General features: G+C 31.2%; 1 protein-coding gene across 7 annotated transcripts in view; it reads right to left on the reverse strand.

Moving 5' to 3' along the window:
• Positions 1 to 12919, reverse strand: part of LOC118191136 (double-strand-break repair protein rad21 homolog) — a 149190-nt gene that overhangs the window by 128523 nt on the left and 7748 nt on the right. For 6 of the 7 annotated variants that reach the window (XM_085811356.1, XM_085811353.1, XM_085811352.1 and 3 more), the window contains exons 2-4: positions 7689 to 7852; positions 7348 to 7568; positions 3086 to 3180 (exon numbers count right to left, since the gene is read on the reverse strand). In XM_085811356.1, coding sequence (XP_085667482.1) covers positions 3086 to 3180; positions 7348 to 7568; positions 7689 to 7838 — 466 coding nt within the window. In that variant the 5' untranslated portion in view covers positions 7839 to 7852. The remainder of the gene's footprint in view (positions 1 to 3085; positions 3181 to 7347; positions 7569 to 7688; positions 7853 to 12919) is intronic. The other variant, XM_085811357.1, reaches the window with a different exon arrangement.

Consider the following 12919-nt stretch of genomic DNA (forward strand, 5'->3'; position numbering starts at 1 on the left):
TTGTACTGTAATATTAATAAGAAATAAATAAAATAAATTAATTTTTGACCAGTTTCCTCCACCATGAAAGAACATATTAAAACAGCAGGTTTAGCAGGTTTAATATTAAACATATTAAACCTGCTAAAAATTCACCATTTCCAAGATCTTGCCTTTAATTGATGCCCATTTTCAAGACACCATGGTTAACACAGTCACCTGTCATTTACCTGTTAAATATTTAATTTATAAATATAAAAAAGTACTTTTGTTCATATTTTGGTATTTATCAATATTTTATATACTTTATCTTGCCTAATTTATAAAGTATATTAAAAATAATCTAAATTTAAATAAATATACATATATACAGTCAAAAGTCGTTAATTCGGACACCCATAATCCGGAATGATCTATAATCCGGACCTCAAAGCTAAAAACTTTCTGCGCATGCGCCCGCACAGTCGTTTTACGCGTACGCGTAAGACTTTGACTACTGCGCAGCATATGCGCGTGTGCAAGTGCAGAATACGTTTTTGCCTGCGCGTTTAATGTATAACGGACAGTGTAAGCTAAAATTATCTAATTATCTATTTCAGTTAATGTTAATGATTGCATTGTTCCTTAATCTTCGAATTGGATCCCGCTTATTACTTTTTGCAGACTGTAAGAGCAATTTTATAAAAGTAAACTTGAACTTTCGATTATGTCAAATAGAATTTCTGATTCTGGAACTTCCAAAGGATCTACAAAACGAAAGTATGTTTTGATGTCCAACAAACAAAAAGTGGAATTGCTGCAAAAAATGGATAAAGACATGAAGAATGTGACAGAGAGGTTAGTGAAAACGAAAAAATTTCGATTGACAAGTTAGTCGGTATTCTCGGCACAGCAATTAACGGGACTTGAACAGCGGAACTTTGTAACTGAACAAGAAATTATGTCTGCTTATAGAATTAAAAAGAAAGTATTATCACATAAAACGAAGCAACTTAAACAACTTGCATTAAAAGAAATGTTTAATAAAGTAAACAAATAAATATTAAGCTTTTTTTTTTTGGTAAATTTTGATACCCTTTAGATCATAATTGTTCTTTATTTCATAAATTACGGTTTCATATTTTTAATTTTAGAATTTCTGCCTGCTATCTTACGAGATTTAAACTGATGATCTATAATCCGGAAAAATCGATAATCCGGAATTGCTGAAGTCCCGACGAGTCCGGATTAACGACTTTTGACTGTATATATTATTCAAATTTCGGAAAGGAGCAGCCTCAAAATGGTAAGGATCAAAGATCCAATACCAGTTTTAGGTCTGCCATACAAAAAATGGAACTTATGTACAGACAGTACCATAGTCTTCAGCATTTGCTACACAAAAACAGAAAGAAGCCAGTTCACTGGTGCATGTAATGATTAATTTCCAACATTACCATATTAAGAACATCATCAAAAAGGGCTCCCAAAAACAGGGTTGCCAAATATCGTGTTTTTTCTTGGTGTGGGGACAGTCTTGATTTCTGACAGAATGCATTAACTGTCATGAAATAATGGTTTTAGAACATAGTTTTTCATTCCAGAAGAAAATTTAAGACAGAGTAATGATGAAGTTTCTTCATTCTTGATTTTCATGTGGTAAAACTGTTCCTTCACAATTTTGCCCTCATAAGAAACTATTTTTGCTTGTATCTGTCTTTTTTTCTGTAGGGATATTTTTCCTTGCGCACAGTTGTTACTCTAGCTCCATTTAATATTTCTTAAAATACTTGGTCTTTTCTAATTATCCATACCTCACTGAAATGTACTCATGACAACACACTATATTGCCAATTTGGCAAACCATGACATCATAAAAATGTATTTATATGGCAACCTAGGTATGTGTGCAAGCACAGTACATGAAACCATCTTCAAACTGGACAGTCATTTTTCTGATTAGTGTTTAATTTTGTTGTACTTGAGTACTTTTTTATACCCTTTTAACTCCTTCACATTTTATAGCATTGTATATATAAAACATGGTCTAGCACTGTCATGATGCACAAAGACACTTTTTCAATCGGCCGAAACCTAAACATGTTTTGTTAATTCCTACTTTTGAGTTGCTTATAATACTCATTTGCCATAACTGTTTCACCCAAAATGGAAAAGCATAAAGAAAATGATTTCCCTAAATTTCAATAAAAAATTTCAAGGGTGTCAGTTTTTTACTGTCTTCATTAAATAAAAGACATTTCTTCCTATGGGTTCTGTAGTTCCACTTGCTTATTTCCAACTCCATTTTATTGTATGTTCTTGTACAGGATCCACTTTCTATCACCTGTTATGTCATGATCTAAAAATAACTCTTTTTCATGATGTTAAGAAAAGAAATGGTTGAAGAATATTCTAGCCTAATTTTTTCTTACAAGCAGTACTTCGCCTATGCATTAAGCTTGTGAATCCAAGTTCTATTTATAGAACTTGAAATGCCATAAACAGCAAAAATTCTTATGAATTATCAATATTAAGTTTCATATCAACCTCCTCAATATTATCCTTGAGATTTTTCACCAAGTTCATATGCATTTGCTCCTAACAAATGCAATATTTAAAATATATATCTCACATGTTTTCTGTTATAGTTCCAATGATCATGCCTTTCGAAAACTCATACAATGTAATATGACAAATGTAACATTCCTTTCTTCAGTTTGACAAAATTCTGTCATAACACAAATTGAATTCACTTGACAATGATTGCCTTCAAATGATTCCTTATGTTTTTACCTAACCAGTGGTAAAGTGCATGGGCATGAACTAAGCATTATACTGCATTCCAGTTTTGTTTTTGTCACATATGAAAATCAGGTATGGAAATTTTATAATCATCTAATAGTTTAACTTATTATGGTACTTCTGAAGTATGATAATTATTATTCTTCCCCACTGCAATTTCACGTCAAAGGTTAATGATAAATATTAATAGAGAGATCTCAATGATTAAAAGTAAAAAAATTAAGTGAATGCCACTTCCAAAATGAAAAACTTAAAACTATAAGCAAGATACAAATATTCAGTTATGAGCTATAAAAATAATAACGAATAATGAAAATGAACATACAGTTCAAATCATCATCTAGTGTATGCATGTTCTGTGTTTCCTTCAAAGTAATCTCTTCAGTGTGGCATTGATTTAAAGATAATAATTCATCCATCCTATACAGATACAATTAAAAAGCAATTAAAACAGTACAAAGAAAATAATTATGAATAAATTAATTCTAATAATTATTGCAACTAGTTCTAATTTATAAAAGATAATAAATAAAATATATATTATCTCACTGATTAGAATGTTAGTATAAAACTTGTCAAAAAGATTTTAATTTTTGGTCTCTGAAATTCTCAATGATATCTAAGAAAAGACTAGCATTTAATATTCAATATAGCAGAATCTGCTCTTAAAAATAAGATATTGTAGAATAATTTAAAATAATTTAAGGTAAAAAAAACTACTAGTTACTCTAATCCAGCCAGCAATTCAGTTGTCAACATAATTAGCCTGTCATCTGAGACTGTTTCTCACACATTTTCCTCATTGCTTATGTCTTCCTCACTCACTACCTATATAGGCATTTCTCTCTAGACTTTAACTATACCTAAGACTCGGTGCAATGATGAATTGTGTGGTTTGATTCAGTGTAATGATGAATTATAGGCATATTATCACTAACATCCAAACATTCATTTAAAATGTTATCCTTGATGAAAGCGGCTTAGCATCAGGATTAGTTACATCTTTAATATAAGCAAAATATTTCCGTATAACTACTTTACTTAATTACTTAAAATTATTTAGTTACCAAAAATACTAACTTTTGGAAAATTTTTCATTCAAATGAAAAGCAAATATAAAACTTGGCCATAATTTACATGATTCATTTTTCAGTGTTCATGCTTTCCCAGATTTCCATGCATTGATAGTAATGTACATTGCATCCTTAAATTCTTTTATAAATTTCTTAAATGAGATGCCTGAATTAGAGAACTCACCAGGCACCTCATTAAGAGGGATTAATTCTTATACTTTATAGAATGTGTAATATCATTGTCTTGTAATTGAAAGAGTAATGTGCAGTTTGGTGAGCGGCAGACAAATTAATTACCTTTAAAAAAATTACCTTTCACTAGAAGATCAGCTCTTGGATGTGCCAAACAATTATCTAAAATAAGAATAATCTTATATTTAAGATCTAATGCAACCAAATTACAATGAACCCTAGCTTCAAGAACAAAATTTTTAAACAAATCTAATGCAATACCAGTGGTAACCCAATTCTTCTTGTTGACATTGTAATAGACAGGAACCTAAATCATTCTCTTAAAAACCTTCAGATTAGTCAGTTGCCAAAATCAGAAGATTAGTCACCAAAACCTGGCAAATATAACTGCCCGATTTTTTACAGGTAACGGATTTGGTTTTCCGATTGCTCGTGTTATATCATTGATTCAGTATTTGTTTTTCCCTCTAAAATGTTTATCATTTTAAACTTATAATCAATTAGAAAAGAAGCAATATTTTTTTAGATATTTTTAATATGCAATATATTTGATTTTCAAATTCACTTTAAATCACATGATATTCTTTTGTTAATTACTTTCTCACTAAGACGTTGACCATTTTTAACTTTCCAGTAACTGAAAAACAAGTAGCAGTTTTATTGTGATATCATTCATATCCTTTTTAATTTTTTCCCTTCTAAAATGTTATCTACACTTAACTTAACCATCAGGTGAAAAAGAAGCTGTGCTTTTTTCTCCAAGTGTATAACATTTTAGATATTAAGCGAAAGTGCAAAAATGACAACCAAATGAAATTTTTTATTGTGAAGGCAAGCATCTGGAGATGCGATGTGAAAGGCAGCAAGGGAAAAAGTGGTCTTCATGCTGATAATTAGTTTCATGGTTCCAAGAATCTTTTCCTAAACACTTCTGCTTCATATACTGTTGGGCTGAGGAACTAACTTTCATCAGATGGAGCAATAAACAGTTAAATATGGATGTAAACAGAATGGTTAATTAGTATAATTATATGAGAGAAGGCTGTTGCTTGTTTTTGATCAAATACTTGAAAAGTAAAGTTGCAGCACACGGAAAAATTGTCAAGATTGAAAAATGTGAAAAAAAAAAATAAAAATGATATAACAGAAGTTTTCCACTGCAATGACAATGCTGTAATCAGCAAACAATTAATAGATAGCTAAATTTGTAGTATGGTTTTTAAATTCAGAAAATACTCTACCAATAGTAACAAAGTAACAAAGAAATTTTTGAGAATGAAAGATTTCGATTGACAGTTTAATGGGAATTCTCGACACCGCAATTTCAGAACTAGAAGGACTGAACAAGAAATTATGTCTACCTATAAAATTGAAAAGAAAAGTTTCGCAAAGAAACATGAAACAGTTTTAAAAACTTACAGAAAACCTGTCATATACAGACGGAGTAGGTGAAAAATTTCTCTCCACTATTTTACATATCTAAATTTTTTGTTTACATTTCAAACTTAAAGCCTGAAATGTCTGAAAAATGTGGTTTCTGCATACGATTTACACTAAAAGTCCGAAATAAAAACAAAAAATTCAGATAAGCATGAAGTTTCTCACCAAAAATGTTTGACAACAAATTCAAACGGTAAAAGTTTACTATTGGGTGCCCCTTATTTTTTTGCAGATTATCTTTTGACGCCAAGATTGGTGCCATGAAGGCACAATTTCAAGATGACTGCTATACAAAGTCAAAATAAGAACTGCATAAACTCGGTGTCATGTACACAAATCTATTTTCGCTTTAAAAAAAATCAGAGAATTGCAAAAAGTCGTCATTATGCACTGCCTTGACTTTGTCTATGTACATATCAATCTATTTTCACTTTAAAAAAAATCTGGAGGCTAAAACCAAGTTAAAACTATGATAACCAGAAATAGGGTTTCATCACCAAAATCGAACAAAATTTGTCACAATCGAAGGGATACCCAATTCTACACTAGAGGCATTTAAACTAAACTAGCAACAATAAATTCCAAACAATTTCAACACAAATAAATTCAAAAAAAATTTTTAAATAACTAAACAAAATTAAAGCAAAGCAACAATTAAAATAACTCTCTACTAATTTAATGCAATAAAAAAGCAAATTCGCTTACATTGAAAATAGTTCCCAAAAAAGCAAAATATTAATTTCAAACAAAAATTTGTAAGTACAGACATATCACATATATAATCCAATATACTTTCATTAATAAAACTATGCCAATCACACAAAGCATGTGAACCAAAATGCCATGGCTTATCTATATCAGACATCTTTCTACGATTCAAAATTTCAAATGTTACAATAAAAATTTCCTCTAAAGTCAACTTACTGCAGAAAAAAACAGGATCCAAACCTCAAACTTCATTGAGAACCACATTCTTTACACTCAACAATTTTTCTGCAAATGCACACAACTCAATTAGAAACACAATTTTTCTTCTGAATCTTCATATCCGAGCTGCATATGTCACATGTCAATTTTAGCTTAAAAAATCGTGTATCCCATAAAAACTGCAAAAATAATCTTCTGTCAGCATGAAGACAACCATGAATAAATGCTTCATTAATATCTCCCACAATATAACATCTCAAACTAAATATAGCTTAAATACGCTCTAAAACATGTGGCTGATATCTCTACAACTTCCTTAACGGAACTATATACCATTATTCAATATGTAACCCCCCCAAAAAAAATGGCAAAATAAAACCACATTCACAAAACACAAAAGTTTCCACATAAAAAGAGTTGCTATACAAACAAAATCTCAACTAAACCATCCAACACAAAATATTGCCAAATTTGGCGGCCACGTGTATCCTGGGCCATATATGACATCTTAGCCAAACTTAAATTAAAAGAAATATCTATTTAATAAAACCAAAAATACAGCTCTTTTTGTAAATTTGATTCCTTTAAAATCATAAATGCTTTCAAAACATTATTATGAAAGTATATTTGTAACATTATTATGAAAACCCACACATTTCATATTGTTACTTTTATAATTTCTACATGTCACCTTACTAGCATTAAACTAATGATTTAAAATCTAGTATCACCCCAGTCCTGCAAATCTAGATCTCAAAATTTATATATGTTTTTCATTTCTAAACATACCACGTGTAAAAGCAAGCATAACACGATTCTCCCCCCCACCACCACATTTATATAGAACAAAACACCTTTATGTAAGTTCCTCTCCTTGACTTTATATCAAAAGGTAAAGTTACAACAGTAAAGGAAAGAGGTAATTTGGAACGTATAAGAAATTTAGTATGCTTACTTGCTGAAGTCATAATCAACATTTCCAAATAATTCAGGAAGAGTAATAGCTTTTACAGATGCTTCTCTCTTACTTTCTGGGAGATCAATCAAGGGGTATTGGTAGGTTCTGACTCTGAAGAAAACATCACTACATTCTGATAATAGATATTTTGCCTTGCGTGAATGAATTCTTACAATACCCACAAGAAGATGCCCAGATAAACGCAAATCTAACACAATCTGAAATGATTTCATGATTGTAAATTTTACACAATCCTTAATGCATATAGAATATATCTTCAAATACATAATGAAATATATAGTAATAATTTTAAATAAGAAAAAAATGAAAAGAAATACTTCATTAGACAAAATACTCTGTATACTATGCTCAATATTTATTTCAAAAATCTGTGATTTCTTAATTTTCTTTTCCCAATGAGCAGCTAACCACACTTTAGCCAATTCACTTTTTTCTCCCAATAGAAAATGGGTAAAAAACAGCACCATGTTGTATATATTTTCTGTATTAAAAAAAATTATACACATTAATCAAAATGAAACTGAAATTAGCAAAATAAAAATAACAAAGAAATTTTAGGAAGCATTTATCCTTCATAGATAGGATATTTTTATACGAAAACATTATAGTAGTAGTTTATGAACATAACTAGGAAAATAAAAGTAGCAATTTTAACAAATCACAGTGTGATATTTGAATAATTATTCTAATTTCAATCTTAGAGATTTTTTAATGTATAGTCCAGAAAATTAATCAGAACAATAAGTTGCATTGAAAAGCAATTTAAATAATAGTTCTAGTGTAGAAAAGGGTATCCAATGGATTGACACCCAATTATCACTGCTGGTAGCAGTTTCTGGTAACCCAGAATAAAATCAAAACCATTTTTTTTTTTTTGTTACATGTCATTGTATTTCTTAAATGTAATCTAATTAGATCTTAGTTTAGTTATCTAGGCTATGTGATTTATAGTATGTGTATCACATACTACAAATCATATATTTTGAATTATTAAAATTTTAATTGCCATTAAATGACAATTAATTTTCATTAGCTGACTGGTTCTAATTGATTGCTACCCTGTCACTCTCACAAAAATGTATGTATGATACGATAAATAATCTTTTTGTTCATGACTTAGAGGAAAAGGGCAAGGTATGAAAGATGTGTCTCAACATGTATAGGGATTGATTGGATGGCTATGAATGAGTTTGTCATAAAAAATGTGCAAATGCTCATTATTATAAGAGATCTGTAAGGAAGGGTACATGATTCAAAGAAAGTAAGATGAGTTTAAAATTTTTCTTATTTGGATTTATGAAACTGGAACAAATTTGCTTATGAATGAAGTAAATATCTGTTTGAATAAAACTGTGTCTGATAGGAGGAATTTTTGTAGAGATGTGTATATGGATGTGTGTGTAAAACAGAGTGAAATGATTGGGCAGTCCTGGTATTGTTGTGGAGGATAATAAGAGCAAGTTTGACAAAATGATGCATAATACTATGGGCAAAAGAATGAAAAAAAAGTGCATTTTTGGTATTACTGAAAGTGGTTGTGGAAGGTTTATTTTAAGTTGGAGGCTGTGAGAAAAACAAAAGAGTGTTGGAGGTAATTTCTTGAAAAATCCCCCTATAACCACAATTATCAGAGACTGCTAGAAAACCTATTGCTTTGGCAGTCAGGGTTTTCAACATTTATTAGTCAATGACTCCCTGACTTAAAAAGGTACTGAAACTGGTGCCCACTATAAGTATGTGGAGCCAGATTAAGCAAGTGTTTTACAAGTGTGGCCTTTGGGAGCCACCGGATGACGTTTTTTATTCCTATTTTGTTGAGTTTATGTTGTGTTGCTGGCAGGGCTGTGGAGTTGGAGCTAGAGTCGCTAATAACATGTCGACTCCGAGTCACTAAAAACAGGTCGACTCCAACTTCAGTTTTTGTTGGACAGTTTGAATCTAAAATGAAATTAAAGTGAATTTTAAAAAATTTCATTACAAACTAAGTTATTATTTTTATTTATGGACTATATACATTAATAAATAGTTATTTTCCCTTTTATTGACATATTAGTAAATAAACATAAGCAAGGAGAATGGATGTGATATTTGCCATTATTGATTAAACTGATTCATTCAGTTACAAATTTCATTGGTAAATTTAGGTAAGCAGCAATAGCAGCTAGAACTCCCAAACTGAATGCCATTCTTAGGAAGCAAGGAGGAAAAGGAGAAATTATTGATCAAGCGATGGGCAAGTACACTCCGCAAAAAAAAGACGAGACAGTTCTATATCTCCCGTTCTACTAAGCCGACTGATGAAATTCAACTTGCATTTTTCATGTCTCGAAAACATGACTTAGGATATGTATTAGATTTATATGCAGCATTATTCTAATATAGGTATTCTGAACCAAAATCGGCTTTTTTTCTGAAATGACATGACAATTTTTTCCATATTTCGATTCTATTACTCAAGTTATGCCAAACTGCCAAGTTTCGTAAAAAACGCACAAGTAGTTTTTAAAAAATTAGCTCTGAAAATTTTAGCTCCTCGATGTTAATTGATTTTTATATATATTTATTATTATCTCTCTATTTTTTATTAAACCTACTTGATTCTTTCTTCCGGAATTCAAAATTTAGGCTTAATACAACTAGAATTCACACATTTTTTATGATTTATTTTTAAAATTTGTATTTTTATAAATTTTTCGAAACAATTTTTAACATCATCTTAAAGTAAATTTATTTCTAGGCACACCTGTAAAAAATTAGAGTTTTCATTCAAAATTTTCTAAGATATACATGAATTTACATACTGGAGTGTTTTTGAAATTTGGCATCTTTCCTTTTTTTTTCTTTTTTTGAGCGATAACAACACCAAATGTGATTTACCTACTTTGTTAAAATTATTTGAAAGTATGAAAGATGACTTTCCCCCCACTCATCTGCAATGAAAAAAAAAAAAAAGAAACAGAAAATAGGTTGCTATAAATTAAGAAGTTCACCAAGTAAATTATTCTTGCAGAAAACGTAAAAAAATACACCACGTTAAATATTTGAATTTCTCCGTAAATTTCACACCAAATTTTACAAAATTTAATATTTAGCCATAATTTCAGTCATAGATTGGAAATATGGAAAAAAATTAGCATGCCATTTCAGAAAAAGTCCGATCTTGTGTCAAAAATACCTGTGTTAGAATGATGCTATATAAACATATCCTAAGTTGCGCTTTCGAGACATGAAAATGCAATTTGGATTTTGTCAATTGGCCCAGTAGAGCAGGAGCTTTAGAACTGTCCCCTCCATTTTTTCTCACACAACGTACATATTTGATGATATAGAGCTTGTAAGAATTAAGACAGTTTTCAGAAGATGTAGGTAACCCTAATATTTCAATAACAGAAAGATTGTGAAATGATCTTGCAGAACTGGAAACTCTTTTTTTCTACACTGTATATAGCCACAAATAAGTTACGATCTGAAGAATTAACATGAGGCGAGAATGGAAGAATGTGATGTTTGTTCTTTCTGAAATGGCGTGTTTGTTGCAGAAGGCATTATTTGTTCAATGAAGAAAAGAGAAACTAGTTTGCTAGACAATGAGATCTTGCTGAGTTCAATATATGTAGATCCAAAACATCGAACTTTGTTGGATGACAAACAAATTAAAAAGGCAAAGAAAGCCTTCCATTAAGGATGAAATTATTCTCAGAACAATTGTAGTATTCAAATCTAGACAGTCAAACTGCAGACATTGCAATTGAGTCTCTATCATCCTCTTCCAGTGTGAATTGCAATGATCATTTTGAGAAATATTTGGATAATATTGAAAAGGCTAAGACAAAGTGAATGAAAATAAGGAAGGAAGACCATTTAGATATAAAGCTGAAAAAATACACACAAGATTTCCACATGGCCTTTGAAGAAACAGAGGAATATGATTGCTCTTGCAAGACATTTCTTTTAGACTTATAAAAATCTATTCTGAAAAGTTAAAAGAAGTAGCTCTTCCTCTTACTCAGGTCAATGTGGAAAGACTCTTCTAAGCTCTGAAGTTTATCAAATCAGATTTATTATCCTCTAACTAAGAAGATCTTGCCAGAGCTCTATTGTTCCTTAGAAATTACTAATGCCAGTTTTCCCATTTCATAATAAATGCTAATTAATACAGTACAAAGTCATCCGTACTGTCGGGTATTTTAATCAGGACTTGTCGGGACTTCGGCGATCCCGGATTATAGATCATCAATTTAAATCTGGTAAGATGGCATGCAGAAATTATAAAATTAAAAATATGAAACCGTAATTTATGAAATAAAGAGCAATTATTATCTAAAGGGTGTCAAAATTTAAAAAAAAGCTTAATATTTATTTGTTTACTTTATTAAACATTTTAACTCAGTTCTGCCCCCACTTTTGATGGAGAGCACCTGGGGGAGGGGTCTGAAGGTCTCCCACCACTCTCCTCTTCCACCAAACCACATGAGAGAACTTTTGGCTATTTAGAGTGCTGCCATGCTGCACCGACACTATACATTTACCAGTGGCGTAGCTAGGGTGGGGCAAGGAGGGACATCTGTCCCCGGGCGCAGCATCCAAGGGACACCAAATTGATGCTACGAAATTTTTTAATGAAATATTTTCCATTTCTCGCACACAGAAAGGGGTGCAAATTCTTCAGTTGTCCCCGGGCACTAGAAACTCTAGCTACGCCCCTGACATTTACATAGCATCCATAGCTTCTCCGGGATTCGAACCCCCGCACTTCAGTATGGCAGTCAGTGACACTAACCACTACACCGGTTGGGTGGCCAGCTCTACATTTTTTGGTTATGGTGATTTCCTATTGTATTGTTACCGCCTCCTCGCATTCCATATCACAGATTATGTTCTTACTGCATTAATATAAATATTAGCAAGACATAGTGCACAATAAAAATTTAGTTTTATTTCGAAACTTCGCGCACACTCCCCGCCAGCCGGCCTGTTTCGCTTTGATCGTTACTCTAAAGAAACTTCTCTTCTAGGGTTGCCACACTTATTAGAGGGCGCAAAGCGCACTCCTTATGGCTATCACCACAGAGTTTCCCCCCAGTTCCTTTGATAGCTATTCAAAGGAACGACATCAGGTTATGAAATTATCTCAGAGGATCCGTACTGTCGGGTATTTTTTTCATGATTACAAAATTAGAATATAAAATTAGAAAAGATCAAAATGCAATTCAATATATAACAAGGTAATGACACATATAATAAATATGAAATAACAAAAAATATGTTACAATATGAATTTAAAAAAAAATGTTTTAAATTGTTACGTAAGAAGCAAGTTTCTTAGGGAAGTGAACATGTCTTCCCGACCTGGTGACAGTTTGTGTCTTAGAGAGTTCGTTTGCAGATTTATTCTGCTGAACTGTCTTTAAGTCTTTATTTGTTTTCAGTTCAGGCAAATTAGAGTCCGAAAGCAAATAGGTTGCTTTCACACGGTCTATAGACACAGTAGATTTCAGATCGTTAATATCAATTGTGAAAGTTTTGTTTGTTCTAGAAAGGACTTTAT

The sequence above is a fragment of the Stegodyphus dumicola genome, chromosome 2 (genome assembly GCF_044657685.1).
Source record: "Stegodyphus dumicola isolate Sdum_Otavi_A_Nest chromosome 2, ASM4465768v1".
Taxonomy (NCBI): Eukaryota; Metazoa; Arthropoda; class Arachnida; order Araneae; family Eresidae; genus Stegodyphus; species Stegodyphus dumicola.